The 14,740-nt window shown below is 36.1% G+C and overlaps 3 protein-coding genes across 3 annotated transcripts; all 3 read right to left on the reverse strand.

The window, feature by feature from the left end:
- Positions 1-3,252: 3,252 nt before the first annotated feature.
- Positions 3,253-5,456, reverse strand: LOC110862960 (protein argonaute-3-like; the record flags this gene model as incomplete). Its single annotated transcript, XM_022112166.1, has 8 exons — positions 5,413-5,456; positions 5,285-5,340; positions 4,787-4,992; positions 4,623-4,716; positions 4,152-4,209; positions 4,000-4,084; positions 3,381-3,504; positions 3,253-3,306 (listed from the first exon to the last, which is right to left on the reverse strand). Coding segments are annotated over exons 1-8 (721 nt in total), but the record flags the coding sequence as incomplete, so codon positions are not given.
- A 1,014-nt stretch (positions 5,457-6,470) lies between these two features.
- Positions 6,471-8,170, reverse strand: LOC110862961. The gene is made up of 5 exons (XM_022112167.1): positions 8,090-8,170; positions 7,455-7,589; positions 7,213-7,361; positions 6,558-6,663; positions 6,471-6,482 (listed from the first exon to the last, which is right to left on the reverse strand). The coding sequence occupies exons 1-5, from the start codon at positions 8,168-8,170 to the stop codon at positions 6,471-6,473; spliced, it is 483 nt and encodes a 160-aa protein (XP_021967859.1).
- Positions 8,171-8,223: 53 nt separating this feature from the next.
- On the reverse strand, positions 8,224-9,642 carry LOC118433763. Its single transcript, XM_035845990.1, has 3 exons — positions 9,461-9,642; positions 8,902-9,038; positions 8,224-8,465 (listed from the first exon to the last, which is right to left on the reverse strand). Exons 1-3 carry the CDS (start codon positions 9,640-9,642, stop codon positions 8,227-8,229), a joined length of 558 nt encoding a protein of 185 aa, XP_035701883.1. The 3' UTR covers positions 8,224-8,226.
- Between the last annotated feature and the right edge of the window lie 5,098 nt (positions 9,643-14,740).

Consider the following 14,740-nt stretch of genomic DNA (forward strand, 5'->3'; position numbering starts at 1 on the left):
GACATTCGCAAAATTGCGGGGACATCATGAAAATCTATTATTCGGAAGATGTACGTATTTCAGATTAATTCAAAATTTTATTTTGGGTAAAAATTTACTTATTTTACACGGAAATTTTTATCTACAGATCGACCAAGATCCCAACCTCGTTCCGGGAGCGATGGTCGAAGGAACGCCTCCCAACTAGTGATCTCAACGGTTCTCGGTTCTCATAGAACCGAACCGGAACCGATGGCTCGGTTCGGTTCCGGTTTATACGAGAACCGAACCGAACCGAAACTTTTATTACCGGTTCGGTTCCGGTTCCAAGTCTTAGAGAACCGAACCGAACCGGCCGGTTCGGTTCGGTTCTGACTACATACATAAATACATTAGCGAAGTTGATCATATTTCCGAAAAAGTTTTACGAATTTCCCGAAATACACCTAGTTTCCAAAATGAAATTTTGACGTGGCCGTACCTCCAAAGTTCCCAAAATGAAATTTGACATGGCCACACCCCCAAGTTACCCAAAACGAAATTTTGACCTGGTTACAGTTACATCCACAATGTTTGCAAAACCAAATTTGGACTTGATGACACCTCCAAAGTTTCCAAAATGAAATTTCACCCCCAAAGTTTCCTAAACGAAATTTTTACCCCCAAAATTCCGAAATGAAATTTTGACGTGACTGCACCCCAAACTTTCCAAAATGAAATTTTGACTTGGTTACACCCCCAATGTTTCCAAAATGAAATTTTTACTTGGTCACACCCCAAATGTTTCAAAAATGGAATTTTGACTTGGTTACACCCCCAATGTTTCCAAAATGAAATTTTACTTGGTCACACCCCAAAGTTTCCAAAATGGAATTTTGACTTGGTTGCACCCCAAACTTGGAATTGTTTTCTAACTTCAATAATACATACATAAGTGGTTTTCTGTTGACATGTGTAGAATTTGCTTGTTTAAATACAGATAAGTTATGGCTTGCATGAAATTTCATCAAAACACGTGAATAGCATTGTTTGTTGTTTTGCATATTAATAACACTACCGGTTTGACCCGAACCGCCGTTCGGTCACGGTTTGGTCCGGTTCCGTTCGGTTCCAGCAAAAAAAGTTCGGTTCTGTTTCGGTTCTTCAATTCTGGTTCTCGGTTCCAAACCGGTTCTTCCAAGAACCGAACCGAACCGAACCGTTGAGACCACTACTCCCAACAATGCGGCCGGTCCACAAGGAGGCTTCGATTTTAATGAACTTAAATTGTATAACTAACTATTACAACTAATCAAATATACCTACATACCGTTCAAAAAAAACTTTTTTTCATTCAAAAGTCAGTCATCCCGATTTCTGAGTGAAGATTTCATTCACACTCACTCATTTTCTTCAAATATTCATTTCACTTCATCTGACTTCATTTCTTATTCGTCCATGACAGATTGTATTAAGGAAAGTGAAAAGTGAAATGATCGTGACGTTTAATCTGTTTGTGCTCAATTTTAAGCATTAGGATGAGAAAGGAGATCATTTATTTGTGTGGAGAACCAATTAACTGTGTCTTTATTTAAAGTGGATAAGTTAAAAGCATTATTTTCTAAATGTAATGTACTGTAATTAATGTTTATAATAAAACTATGTAGTCGATCTATGACATATGTACGTATTTTGCTGTGAAAATTTTTGTCTATGAAAACGTGTATGATTCTGAGCCAAAATTTTGCACTGCAGATTTTGATGCCCTTTGCACATCCTGTAGAATAGTAAAATCCCTCGCTGGTCTTGATTACCATTGTAATCGTTAACGATAAGGCAAACTGATTAGAAACCAAACCCACATATTTTATTTGCAAACTTAACAAGTCTTTGTACAAATATTAAAAGTAACCCAATAGTTTAGATATGATGTAATCATAATATTGTATTAAAGAGAAATTGATGGTAGAGATAGTTAGATGAAGAACAGGATATCGTTGCCAGTCGGATGATGTCAACTTCCTGCAGTCTTCAGGTCCGCATTTTCCCTAAAAAACAAGGAACAATTCATTAGGACAGCAATGTCAGAGATTTGCATACATGCAACTTGTAGATTTCATGGAATAAAATTACTCCAGTTTTGTAAACTGTTTTAAGTTGCGTGATAAGCAATTAAACTGCTACTTTGAAACTTTGTGGAATAAAATTGCTCCAGTTTTGTAAAGTGCATAAAACTGTTTAAATTTACGAATTACGAGGATAAAAATTGCTCTTTTTAAACTTGTGGAATACAATTACTCCATTTTGTAAACTGTTCTTAAAATTTGACATGATTACAAAGTTGGCGTGACTAACAAGGAACCTTAAGTATTGTCACCTCTCGATTTCCTTCCAAATAGTCTTAATCGACAGATAATTAGTGAAACTAAAACTTTGTCATAGAACATGCGGGCAAAATCACGTTTTCGCGAAATATTGCGAGAGCTGCACCAAAACGTGCATTTTCCCAATGCTTTTAATATAGCCACCAGCCTTCGAACGAACTTTATAGAATATTGATTAATTATAAACCTGTCCGTGTAATTTCAAGCCTGATCACGAGTATGCTATAAGCTGATGCAAATATTTGCCATTTGTTGCAAACTTTTTGCAAAATTTCGCAATTTTAAATTTGGTTATTTTTTTAATTTTGCAAAATGTGTAAGTGATAAAATTTTATTTTTCATGTTGCAAATATGCAATTTTTTGCAACTTGCAAAAATGAATATGGGAAATAATTTTTAAAATTGCTTAAAATTTAAAGGATTAGTTATTTTAAGTGTTTTCATGAAAAATTTGAACGATGTAAATTTAATGTAAATTTCAATTTTTCAAATGTTTGTAAATTTTTCGAAATTAGTAAAATGAGTTTTTAAAAAACCTTGCAAAAAAGAGCAAATTTTGTGAGTATGACAAAATTTGAATTTGCGAAATTTTGCAAAAAAAAGTTTGCAAAAATTGGCAAACATGACATCAGATTCGTGATCATCTTTGAAATTAAGCGCACAGGTATGTACGCACAGGTTGAACAATATTCTACATATAAACTTCATGAAAAAGCGCTGGCTATATTAAAAGCATTGGGAAAATGCCAGGTTTGGTGCAGCTCTCGCTAAATATTTCGCGAAAAACGCGATTTTGCACCGCATGTCTATGACAAAGTTTTAGTTTCACTAAATTATCTGTCGATTAAGGCTATTTGAAGAAATCGATGGTGACAGTACTTAAGGTCCCTGTAATATTCAAATTGCTCACCCTCCTTCTCGATGAATGCGGCCCGATAAACAGCCAGATGGCGTAGTACGTGGCCTACAAAGATTAAAATAAATATTATAACTGGGCAATTATAAGATACAGATAATCAAATTTAATTAAAAACCAACCGCGGGTAGACACGGGCTGCGGCATCGAACGAATACGTAGCACAAGTAGTACGTAATCTTCTGCAAATCGCCCATCGTAAAGTGTTTCGTCATGAATACGTGATACCGGTGGTTTTGAGGTTCCCTGCGCATCAAAAATAAATATTTTCAATCATCGAGACCATTTATGCGAAGGTTCGTTTTGGACTCCAAAACTACTTTTGGACTGGACATTGTCCAAAACTCTTCAAAATAGAAAATGGACAAAATATTACAAGTCTTTTTAACGATTTTGCAAATCTATGTAATCTCCCATTAATTTTGAGCATGGTGTGTTTATAATAATAGGAAATCTGAAAAACTTTGATTTAACGAGTTTCTCAGAGAATTAAGAAATTTTCTAAACGATACTGTATACACACCAAAATTTTAAACATTAATAGCGAAGATTGCAATCTTAGATTGCATAATTATACGTCAACGAATTATCATAATGAAGACTTGCAACACTTTGTCCCCTTTGGACAATTCAGGACATTGGACGCCAAAACTGGTTAAAAGAGGGTTTGGACGGAGGGTTAAAAACAACAGCTAAACCCGCTTATACCCGCATTTTTTGGATATATAAAATGACCCGGACCTGAATGCCGACGTGGCTGTTGAGGAAAAATTCCCTCTCGGGATGACAATCTTGGTGCGACGACCGTTCCCGTGGAATGTTCTTACTGGAAGACAGAAAGTGATAATCATTACATCACAAATCTGGTGACAAATAAGCTCAAAATTTCTTACTTTCCGACCCCTCGTTTCTCATTCATTGCTGAAAACGCGTGTGGTGCCGCTTCTTTACCTGATAAATATAAAAAAAGTAACTAATTAGTAGAAATTAAAGACTAATTAATTAATTACTCGATTACTCATCACCAAACTCAAAACATCTAATCATTTCTCGGCTTTGGAATTTATTTAAAATTCTAGACGACAAATTTGCAGAGCAGGTCGTTCCCAATTTTTTCAAAAATATATGCTTCAGATTTTGACAATTTTTCAAGGAGGAGCTCCCAATTTAAGAAGCCTTCGGAAAATTGGAACTCGTCGAAACTAGCTTAAAAAACTGACCGCCATCCATTAATCATCTTACTGACTACAAATTTTGTGTCCAGAATTTTAAAATAAATTCCCAGAGCAGAGAAATTAATAAAAAATACTGCTTGTTTTTTTACTATTTTAGTAAGTAATGCGTCATCGAGTATTATGTCAAACTTACAACACGAAGGTGATTTTGATCTTTGGAATTCCTAACTTCTCCGTAATCGAGGCACACTTGCTTCATTTGCTCATATTCCTCTTCCTTAACCTGTCCCCCAAATTAACAATATTTTGATTAATTTACATATTTGAAATGTCAAATTATTGAAAATTCCCACCTTATTAAAGAATCCTTCCGACACGTCTCGGAACATCAAGATTTTGGTGGGGTACACTTTGTTGGTTGCGAAAAATTTGCCCAACTGTCCGCCAGAATTTCGTCCAGTTCTCGATGAGTTCTTGGCGACTCTCTTGCGGCTGGATGTGCATCGAGTAGCCCATGCAGGACATGTTGAATATGCCGTAACAGCGGCAATGCTGGGGCCTGCAAGAATAAATTAGTATGCACGGAAATCAGGGATGACCAAAATACTTATCAAAATATATATAGTGTGTTTAGCCCGTTCTTCCCTCTGGATTTTAGGGTGTTGCACCCACAAAAAGACAAAAATCTACGTGAAGAAGGCAACAGTTGTGCAAAAATACGGGTTTGTGAAGAAATTACTTTTTATCGCTGTCAAAAGCATTGTTTGCACGATTCTTAAAAAAATAATGAATTTTGACAGCTATAAAACGTAAATTTCTTCACAAGCCCTATATTTTCGTTGACTGTTTGCCCTCTCCACGTAAATTCTCGTCTTTTTGTGGTGTAACAGCCTCGGAAATCCAAACCCTGGAAGAACGGAGCGTTTTGCCCACGTTTTAAAATTAGTACGAAAATCTAGCCATAATATCTAAATCTCACCATAGAATTGGACTAGGATGAGTTACATCCGCTCCGAGGATCATAGTCTTCTCATTTCTGAAATGGAGCTCGTTCAATTCTTGGATTGAAAAATTCGTCCCGAAAGTTTTGGAATTCAACTGAGAAGAAAATCCCAATCTTTTGGTTGTTCGGGTCCCTCACGTTCTGTTGCCTGATGCAAGCCGTCAAAACGCCGTACTATACAAAAAAAGGTGAACTTTTTAACCAAAAATAACTATTTTGTAACATAGAAATCGACAACTCGTCCTCAAAATCGTAAAAATATGCATTTCTCCGCTCTGGAATTTATTTTAAAATTCTGGACGACAAATTTGTAGTCAGTGAGGAAGGAGGATGAGTTTTTTGGGTCAGTTTCGACGAGTTCCAATTTTTTCTGAAGGCTTCTTAACCTTGAGATCTCCTCTTTCAAAAAGGTCAAAATCTGGAGTGTATATTGTTTAAAAATTGGCAACTCTCACCTCTTCACCTCGTCCAGAATTTTAAAAAATTCCAAAGCGAGAAATGATTAAAAATGTGGCGATTTTGATTGACGATGAATCATCGAGATCCTACCCATACCTGTTACTTTCATTCATGTGACTAATTTTGATAGAGAATGATGGTGAATGAAAAAATTTCCTGTGATTTGAATGAAGGTGAGTGAAGCATTTCGTCATTTCAGATGAATGACTGTGAATGAAGGATTTTTCATTTCTTTAATTTTTCACCCAATGCCTAATACATTTGGCGAAGTAAGAAATGAAGTCAGATGAAGTGAAATGAAATGAATTTGAACGAAAATCAGTGAGTGTGAAATGAAAATCTTCAGTCAGAAATCGAGATGACTGAATTTTGAATGAAAAGTTTTTTTTGAACAGGTAGGACTCCTACCTCAAACAAAACAAATTGTACTCACCACAACTTCCGCTTCCGATTTAATGAAGGCGTAGTCCTTCCCATCTTGTGGTAAGACGACAATCACCAATTCGAAACCTTGCCCTGATTTTCTCGAAGGCCGTGCTTTCCGAAGCAACTTGTCGTTCCATCCTTCTCTATTCTCAAGGGTGAAACTATTAGGGAAAATGATAAGTCAATTATCCGACTAAGAACTTCAAAGTATTTAAAATGAACATTTTGTTTCTTACATGTTCGTCCGTAACAAATTTTATGGCGGGCCTTATTTTTGGCGGCATTTTGATCCGTTTCATACCAAGGCTTTCCCCTAATTCGCCCAGTTTTGCGATAAAATTGCTGAAAAGTGAATACAAATTAATTACAGGAACAAATATAGCAAACTCGCAGAAATGTAGTGCATTATTTGCAACGAAGCTATGATATTTTATTACATTTGACCTCGTTTACACGGTCATGGGTCATCGTACCTCGAAATTATGGGTGATTTCTGAAATCTCCACCCCAAATAACGTCTAAAACTGTGCACTAACATTTTTGGCCTTTGACCTCATCACCGTGACCTTTTATTCTACAAGGTCAGTTGACGAATAGCTTCTTACTTTTAAAATTAATTGTCAATATCCGAATACAGAATTAAAAAATGGATTCCTTCGAAACTTATCGTGCTGACGGACCGACAGACAAAACAATCGCAATAACTACGCATCAATTCGTTCCGCCCGCTAATAAATAATAGATAAGCTGTATCCATTCATAGTCTTTGATTTCACGGTGATTATCCAATTTCATCTCGTAATGTATTTTTATAGACATTCCAAGACAGTATAACCACCGTCAAATCACGGAATATAGATGATTGCAGAAAAATTTGTGCTCAAAACTTACTCCGCAATTTCTTCATCCTTTAAAATTCCATCACAATCGAATATCATCCATTTTGGGAGGGTGGCAGCTTGTAGGAATTTCTTGGACACTTCATTGTTATCCTTGAAGTTCCACTTCCCCTCAAATTGGCTGACTTTGGCGTTTATTTGCTGCATAAAATAATTACGGCCCGTTACATTTACATATCTTGTTTTTTTAAGTTGGCAAATCAGTTAAATAAAAATAAATGGTTAGATATTTACAGCGCCTTTGGAGTCCAAGGTGCGCACAACGGGTGGCGCGATTACGGAAGCGTTATCGATCACGATGGGATTCGGTTCGATACGGATTCCAAATTCAGTCAGGACTGGGCACTTATCAAATCTGCTTCCTTGTCTCTGCAAAATTTCATAATTTGTCAACTTAAATATCAAATTTATATCAAGTTTAGTTCACGGCGGATATGTATTTACAAAAAATCAGTGAAATATGTATTTAATATTTATGAAACAACGTCAAAATTTTTGCGAAATGTGTACAAACTAAGAAGAAAATCGTTGAAATAAGAACTTGTATTTTTGGAAATAATGCTCTAGATTTTTTCTGGTCCAATTTCTTCCGAGCAAAAAAATTCGTCTGGCATCATTAAATATTTGCAAAATACGTATTTTTTTCATGTATAAAAGATTACGCATTTTTTTAAAGAAATATTTATAAATATTTGTATCTTTGAAAACCGAAGCTTGTGACAATATTGAAAAAAATGGAAATTTTTGAAATCTATTCAAGTTAGATTAGAGAATACACCCACAAAGTTTTACCATCGGTCGTCATAAAAAAGGAAGAAGTTGGAAATAAATACATATCCGCTCTCTATCAATTACGCATTTCTTCTTACAGCCAGGTCAATCGCCTTGAATCGTTCCTTTCGGCTCAATTGCTGCCCCCTGATCATCGCGCTGGTCAGCTTGGGTTCCATTTTGCCTCGATAGGGGCTGCGTAATAATGATGCACAGCTCGAGGGGACATAATTTGTCATGTTTCGATTCCCAATGTGAACCACGGGCCAATCTGGGTGTCGAATCTTGGTCTTCTTAAACTGTTCATATACTGGACGATGTTGATCGACTTGGTCACCCCCTTTTCATCCGTGATGCCGAACGTGTACTCAGCCGCGGACTGTTTGACGATGGCATTCGCGGTGAATTTGTGATACTTCTCGTGCTTACCGGTGGTTGAGTCGATTGGTCCAGTCCCGTACTTTATTAGTTTTCCTGGGACATAGGAAAAAAATGGTAAGATTGCGAAGGATGGTCAAAAATATAGAGTTTTGAGGTCTGTTTTTCCGAAGGTATGGATTTGCAGGATTGTTACACCCACAAAAAGGCGAGAATTTACGTGGAGAAGGCAAAATTCTTACGAAAATACAGGTTTTATGAAGAAATTAACTTTTTATCGTTGCCAAAATACATTATTTTTTTAAATACAGTATTTCGACAATGATTAAATGTTAATTCTCCACAAAACCTGTATTTTCCTATGACTGTTACATTCTCCATGCAGATTCTCGTCTTTTGTGGGTGTAACAGCTCCGGAAATCCAATCCCTGGAAAACGAGCTCAAAACACTATATTTTTGACGCGCTTTAAGATTATATTGTGTATGTTGTCCAAATGCAAATTTTGTATAGATAAATCACCAATTATTTACCCTTCACTGCTTCGGAAGCCTTGTTGATATCCGGATCCTCCCAGTACTCGATGTCCAAAGAATCATCCAGGGCCCACTTGCAAGCATTACGGACATACTCGTGGAGCGGCTTTTCGTGTAGAATGCCTTCGTAGCCACTACAAATAAGAGAGGAAATTTATACAAATAATGCCACCCGTTAACGTGGGAGTCGATGGCTTATCATAAAATCAGCACATTTTTAATCACTTATCGCCTTTGGGAATTTATTTTAAAATTCTGGACGACAAATTTATGGAGCAGGTGGTTGCTAATTTTAAAAAATATACACTCCAGATTTTGATACTTTTTGAAGATTTCAAGTTTAAGAAGCCTTAAGAAAAATGGAACCCGTCGAAACTGCCCCAAAACTCAACGCCATTCCATTAATCAATTCACTGACTACAATTACTCGTCCAGATTTTAAAATAAATTCCCAGAGCAGAGAAATGATTAAAAACATGATGCTTTTGATGACGAGTCGTAGTTAATTAATTAATTAAGCCTTACAATCAATATTGGCGTGGCGGTTTCCTCCGACCGAGACAGAGGGACTGATAGTGCCCGTGAAGCAACTCGAGCATCTTGTCCAAAGGTTGTCGGTGGGTGGGGTTTGATTGAAGAAGCTTCGATTGCAGGAAATGTAGCGCAATGAGGGGGCGTGACGAAAGCCACGTCGAGACCTTGGACGACGTCCTGTGGCTGAACGACAGGCTCCCCCATTTCCTCCCGGGATCGAAGAAACTCGATAAACGAGCTGGTCAAGACCTGGCCGACCACTGTGAAATTAAGGACAAGAAGAAATTAGTGTCAGTTTAGTTTAAATTGTAAAAAGAAGTACAAATTGGTAACAAAAATTTGGTAAAAATTGAGCTGGTCATCATGCCATCACTGTGATATTAACGATAATTAATTAGAAACTAGTGTCAATTTAGGATCAAATTGTACAAATAAGCTTATAATTTGGTTAAAAAATTTGGTGAACAGTTTGGTAAAATTTGAGCTGATGATGTCATCACATGGAAATTAAGGACAAGAGGAAATAAGAAATCAGTTTTAGTTTAGTTTCAAATTTTAAAAAAGAGAGAAATCGGTACACAAATTGATAAACATTATGGTAAAAATTGAGCTGGTCATCAATGATGAGTCATCATTGATGACTCATGATTTGGAAATAAATTGTTCAGCGGTACGAATGAGATTGCAAATTTGATGGAAAAATCAATAATTCTTCTATAAAATAACAATACGTTGGACCAAACAATAAACAATTTAGGATCTCAATGTTTAATTAATTTGTACTTTTGGAATTCTTAATTTGTCCTTACTTTCATCTCGACCTTGAACCTCCTCCTCTTATCGGGATCATCAGGGTCTTCCATCTCCATTTGTGACGGAGTACGCATCCCCATTTGGAAAGTTGAGCCGTCCTGAATGTAAAAAATAATGCAAATTGTGTCATAATTTGTAAACCAATTTGTAATTAATTAATCTCTATAAATAATTAACATATAAACAAACCTCCGTATAAACATTCTTTTTCCCGTCGAAGGGGACCGTAAATTTCAACGCGGCCTTATTCTGCCTCTCGAATTCTTTCCAAATCAGGGGCAAAATCCGGGCTGGAAGTTCCGTCATTTCGCGACCCTCTTTCTCCGCGACCTTGGCCCGAGCCTCCTTCCGCTTTTTGGCAGCATCGGCAGCCGCAGCGTTTCGAGGGTCGTGTCGACATTGGTTATGACCACGTCGTAATGGTAGATAACGTCGGGGAAGGTCTTGGTCCGGGTGACCTTGAAGGAAGGAATGAGATAGATAAGCAGGAGATTATAAAAAATACTTTGAAAATTGAAAATACAGGATTTTAGGCTTCATAGTTTGGATTCCGGGGGCTGTTACACCCACAAAAAGACGAAAATCTACGTGGAGAAGGCAACAATCATGCGAAAAAACAGGTTTTGTGAAGAAATTAACTTTTTACAGTTGGAAAAATACATTGTTTTCACGATTTTCTAAAAAAAATGCAATGTTTTAATCACGATAAATAGTTAATTTCTTCGATCACTGCATTTTTCTTTTAGAAAATTGTGGAAACGATGTATTTTTTCAGCGAGAAAAAGGTTAATTTCTTCACAAAACCAGCATTTTCGTATGACTGCTGCCTTCTTCACGTAGATTTTCGTCTTTTTGTGGGTGTAACAGCCCTGAAAATGCAAACCCTGGCAAGAACAGAGATCAAAATACTGTACAATTTTAATTGCTGTAGATAAGGTCGATTCAAGGTCAAGAAGATACAAATTTAATGAAAAAAACAACTTACCGGATAGTGGTTCACCTTGAGCGAGATTTTCAACCCCTTCAAGGGCATCTCATTTTTCACCCGCAGGGGACGTGGGGACGTGGACGATCGGTCTGCCATTGCTTCAATGAAGGAAAGTTTTTAGCTTTTTTGTGCAACTGTTTTGAAAAATTGATGAAGAGTGAAGAGAGGAACGAACAAACTGAATTGATTCGACCGACTGCAACTTCAAATCGACTTTGTCAAAATTTATTATGGAAACTTTAGGGTTGGCAAGCCTACAAAATTTTGAGAAATTGAGGACACTTGAAAACTTTGATGTTGCAAGTGGAGATGGAAAGCTGGTTTGATTTGGCTCATCATCGTGCCGATTTTGTGGGGCATTCGTATGCAAATCTTGGACATTCAGTCTCAAAACTCTGAGACAGGGTTCCGTTTTGGATGTCAAAAATTATTTTGACGATAGTGACTAGTCAAAATCCAGTCATTTACGTACAAAAATGTCCAAAAGCGTCCAACATGGTAAATGTGGCGAAATGTCACAAGTTCTTAATTAATTGAGCATCTTGCTCTGTCTGAAATATCACGAAATTTGCAAAAACTTAAATTTAAAATGAAATTTAACAAAATTTCTAAACCATGCCGTATTTCAGACTAATATGGTCAAAATTAATAGGAAATTACAAATATATAAATACGTCAACGGATTATGGAAAGATCCAGTAATGAAGAACTGGTCACATTTTGCCACATTTTCCATTTTTGCCACTTGTGAACATTTTGCACATCCAAAATGGTTAAAACCGGTGTGGGACGATGGTTATAAACATCAAAGCGAAACCCTGGAGGTGCGAATCTGACTTGGAATTTTGAGATAACGCGAACCAATATGATATCTACATCCTTTACTTTACATTCGGGGAGACGAGATTCTGAGATTCTTCTTTTCACTCCTTGCTTAATCTTAATCACGAAGAATTTATCATTTTATATCATTTCATGCAAATCCAAACCCTATCGAGTGGAATGAAATGAAATGAAACTAAGTCGCATTTTCTCTGGAATTTGCTAGTTTGGTTTGAACGAGAATGAATAAATCCTTTTATTTATACAATTTATTTACCAAATATGTTGCATTTGGAGACAATGTCAATTTTGTGACGGAATTTATACATTTCTGAATAAAATGTATGTATATGGAATTTAACGTGTATCATGTATAAAATTGTGTACATTATGACCAGATTTGATGGAAAAGTGTGAAAAATGATTAGACAAGAACTACATATTTTACAACTCAACTGAAATTATGAGATTACATATTTATTGGGATTCAAGTCATCATAATTGTATGTCCTTATTTAATAAGAGGAATGATGATAAGTCAGTATTATCGGGTTCTAGACAATTTTCATTAATTATGTAACAGGTCCCAACATAAATTTATGACTGATTTGATATATTCTGAATAAAACATGTGTGCAATTTAACTTCAATTGCATGTAGTTTTATGTGAATCATATTATTACTTACGTATAAAATTTTGTACATTAAATTAGTTTGTAACAAGTGTGAAAAATGATACGTCAAGAGCTACAAATTATGCCATTAATCAACGGAAATTACGAGATATTTTATTGGGATTCAAGTCATCATAATTTTATTTAATATAAGATAAGTCGTTGATAAGTCATTAATCCACCAGAGCAAAAATATGGTACTAATGGATGATTCGTTTCTCGATCTAGAATGGTACGATTTTCAGCTTTTATAATGTGTTTTTTGTCACAATACCACTTTTCTCACAATTTTATTATCCTCATCTCCGCAGAATCTGGAGTCCAGACTATCGGACAATGGAGGTCTCCCAGCGTATGCTCTCCGATTTTGAGCAAATTAGTGTCAATCGGTCACAAATTTAATTAGGATGAAATTTGCGAAAGACACGATCTCCCAATGGGCACGTTTGGCACAGATATTTGCATTCGAAGAGGAGAAAAGGGCAGTAAATTTGGAAAGTGTAAAATTTGTCGACTTTACGGCACGTATTCTCCTCTTGGGATGCAAATATCTCTGCCAAACATGCCCATTGGGAGATCGCGTCTTTCGCAAATTTCATCATAATTAAATTTGCCATCGATTGACACTGGTTTACTCAAAATCGGAGAGCATACACTGGGAGACCTGCAGTATGTTGTAATCGAGGAGACAAAAAATCATCCCTATATTTTATTCCATTGAATGAATCATTATTACTTTTTGGGGCCAGTAAGGTCGGAAATTCAGAATAGGGTCAGATAAAAAATTTTGCAGATTGATTCTCATTATTTTTCGTCATCATGCATATCTTCTTAAAACGCTTGATGTCGGGTTAATGGATACTTGACATATTATATGTATGTGAATTGTGGACAATGCGGATTACGAATGAATCATACCTGTTCAAAAAAACTTTTTCATTTCAAAGTTCAGTCATCCCGATTTCTGACTGAAGACTTTCATTCACACTCATTCATTTCTTCAAATCATTTCATGTCACTTCATCTGACTTCATTCTTAAATCGCCCCATGTACTAAGCATAGGGTGAAAAATGAAATGAGTGAGAAATCTTTCATTCACAGTCATTCATCTGAAATGACTGAATCTTTCACTCATTTCATTCAAATCACAGGAAATTCATTTCATTCACTATCATTCTCCATCATATCAGTCTAATGAATGAAAATGAACAGGTATGTGAATGATGAATTGACCTCGATTCAATCAAACGGATGTAGTTTGATAGCATTTAGGGAGCGTCCATAAATCACGTGATCGATTAGAGGGGGGAGGGGTCTGAAATTTGTCACCAATTATCACGAGGGGGGGTAGGTGGTCAGATGTCACGTGACATGTGTAAAGTTTTGTATATGCCGTATATGCCAATAAATTCGTGAGAGTTATATATAAATCTCTGGCATACCTCACACACGTTATATAGATTAGATTTCATTTGCATATTTGGAACTTGCTTTGACTAAAATTCTTATATCGACGGGCGTATTAAATAGTTATTTGCACATGTGTATAGCTCTAATTGATTAATGATTAAAAAACACTGGAATAATATTGTATTCCGGACAACATTATTTAATTTGAGCATCATCTGTCACGTGACTGGTGGGGGGGGGTAGCGAAATTATCACCAACGGTCACCAAGGGGGGGGGAGGGGGTCAAAATTGGTCCAAAAATCGATCACGTGATTATGGACGCTCCCTTATTGGTATATTGTTGTCTTAATCGGTATCGAAGGATTCAATGGGGCTGATTTGCAGAGATTAACATACATATGAAAAAAAAAACATGAGAGAAAAAAGGCGTAATAAATCACTCAAAATTTTTAAAAGATATATTTTTTTTCATTACTGATAAGTAGTGACAAATGGGTCATCAAAATATAATTTATGCTATATACAACATGTATTTCACTATGAATGATTTTTTATTTATGATCTATGAGCTTTATTATTTTGATTTAGAAGAC

This window comes from Folsomia candida, unplaced genomic scaffold, assembly GCF_002217175.1.
Source record: "Folsomia candida strain VU population unplaced genomic scaffold, ASM221717v1 Fcan01_Sc112, whole genome shotgun sequence".
In the NCBI taxonomy this organism is placed as follows: domain Eukaryota; kingdom Metazoa; phylum Arthropoda; class Collembola; order Entomobryomorpha; family Isotomidae; genus Folsomia; species Folsomia candida.

What these genes read in the sequence shown, in the direction of transcription:
- LOC118433763 (XM_035845990.1), bottom strand. Translation starts at nt 9,642, where the DNA reads ATGGGGGAGCCTGTCGTTCAGCCACAGGACGTCGTCCAAGGTCTCGAC. An exon ending in CTATCAGTCCCTCTGTCTCG is followed by an intron (nt 9,039 to 9,460) that starts GTCGGAGGAAAC and finishes TCTTATTTGTAG; the next exon opens with TGGCTACGAAGGCATTCTAC. An exon ending in GGCTTCCGAAGCAGTGAAGG is followed by an intron (nt 8,466 to 8,901) that starts GTAAATAATTGG and finishes CCTATGTCCCAG; the next exon opens with GAAAACTAATAAAGTACGGG.
- LOC110862961 (XM_022112167.1), bottom strand. Translation starts at nt 8,170, where the DNA reads ATGGAACCCAAGCTGACCAGCGCGATGATCAGGGGGCAGCAATTGAGC. An exon ending in CCTTGGACTCCAAAGGCGCT is followed by an intron (nt 7,362 to 7,454) that starts GTAAATATCTAA and finishes TATTTTATGCAG; the next exon opens with CAAATAAACGCCAAAGTCAG. An exon ending in AAGGATGAAGAAATTGCGGA is followed by an intron (nt 6,664 to 7,212) that starts GTAAGTTTTGAG and finishes TTCACTTTTCAG; the next exon opens with CAATTTTATCGCAAAACTGG.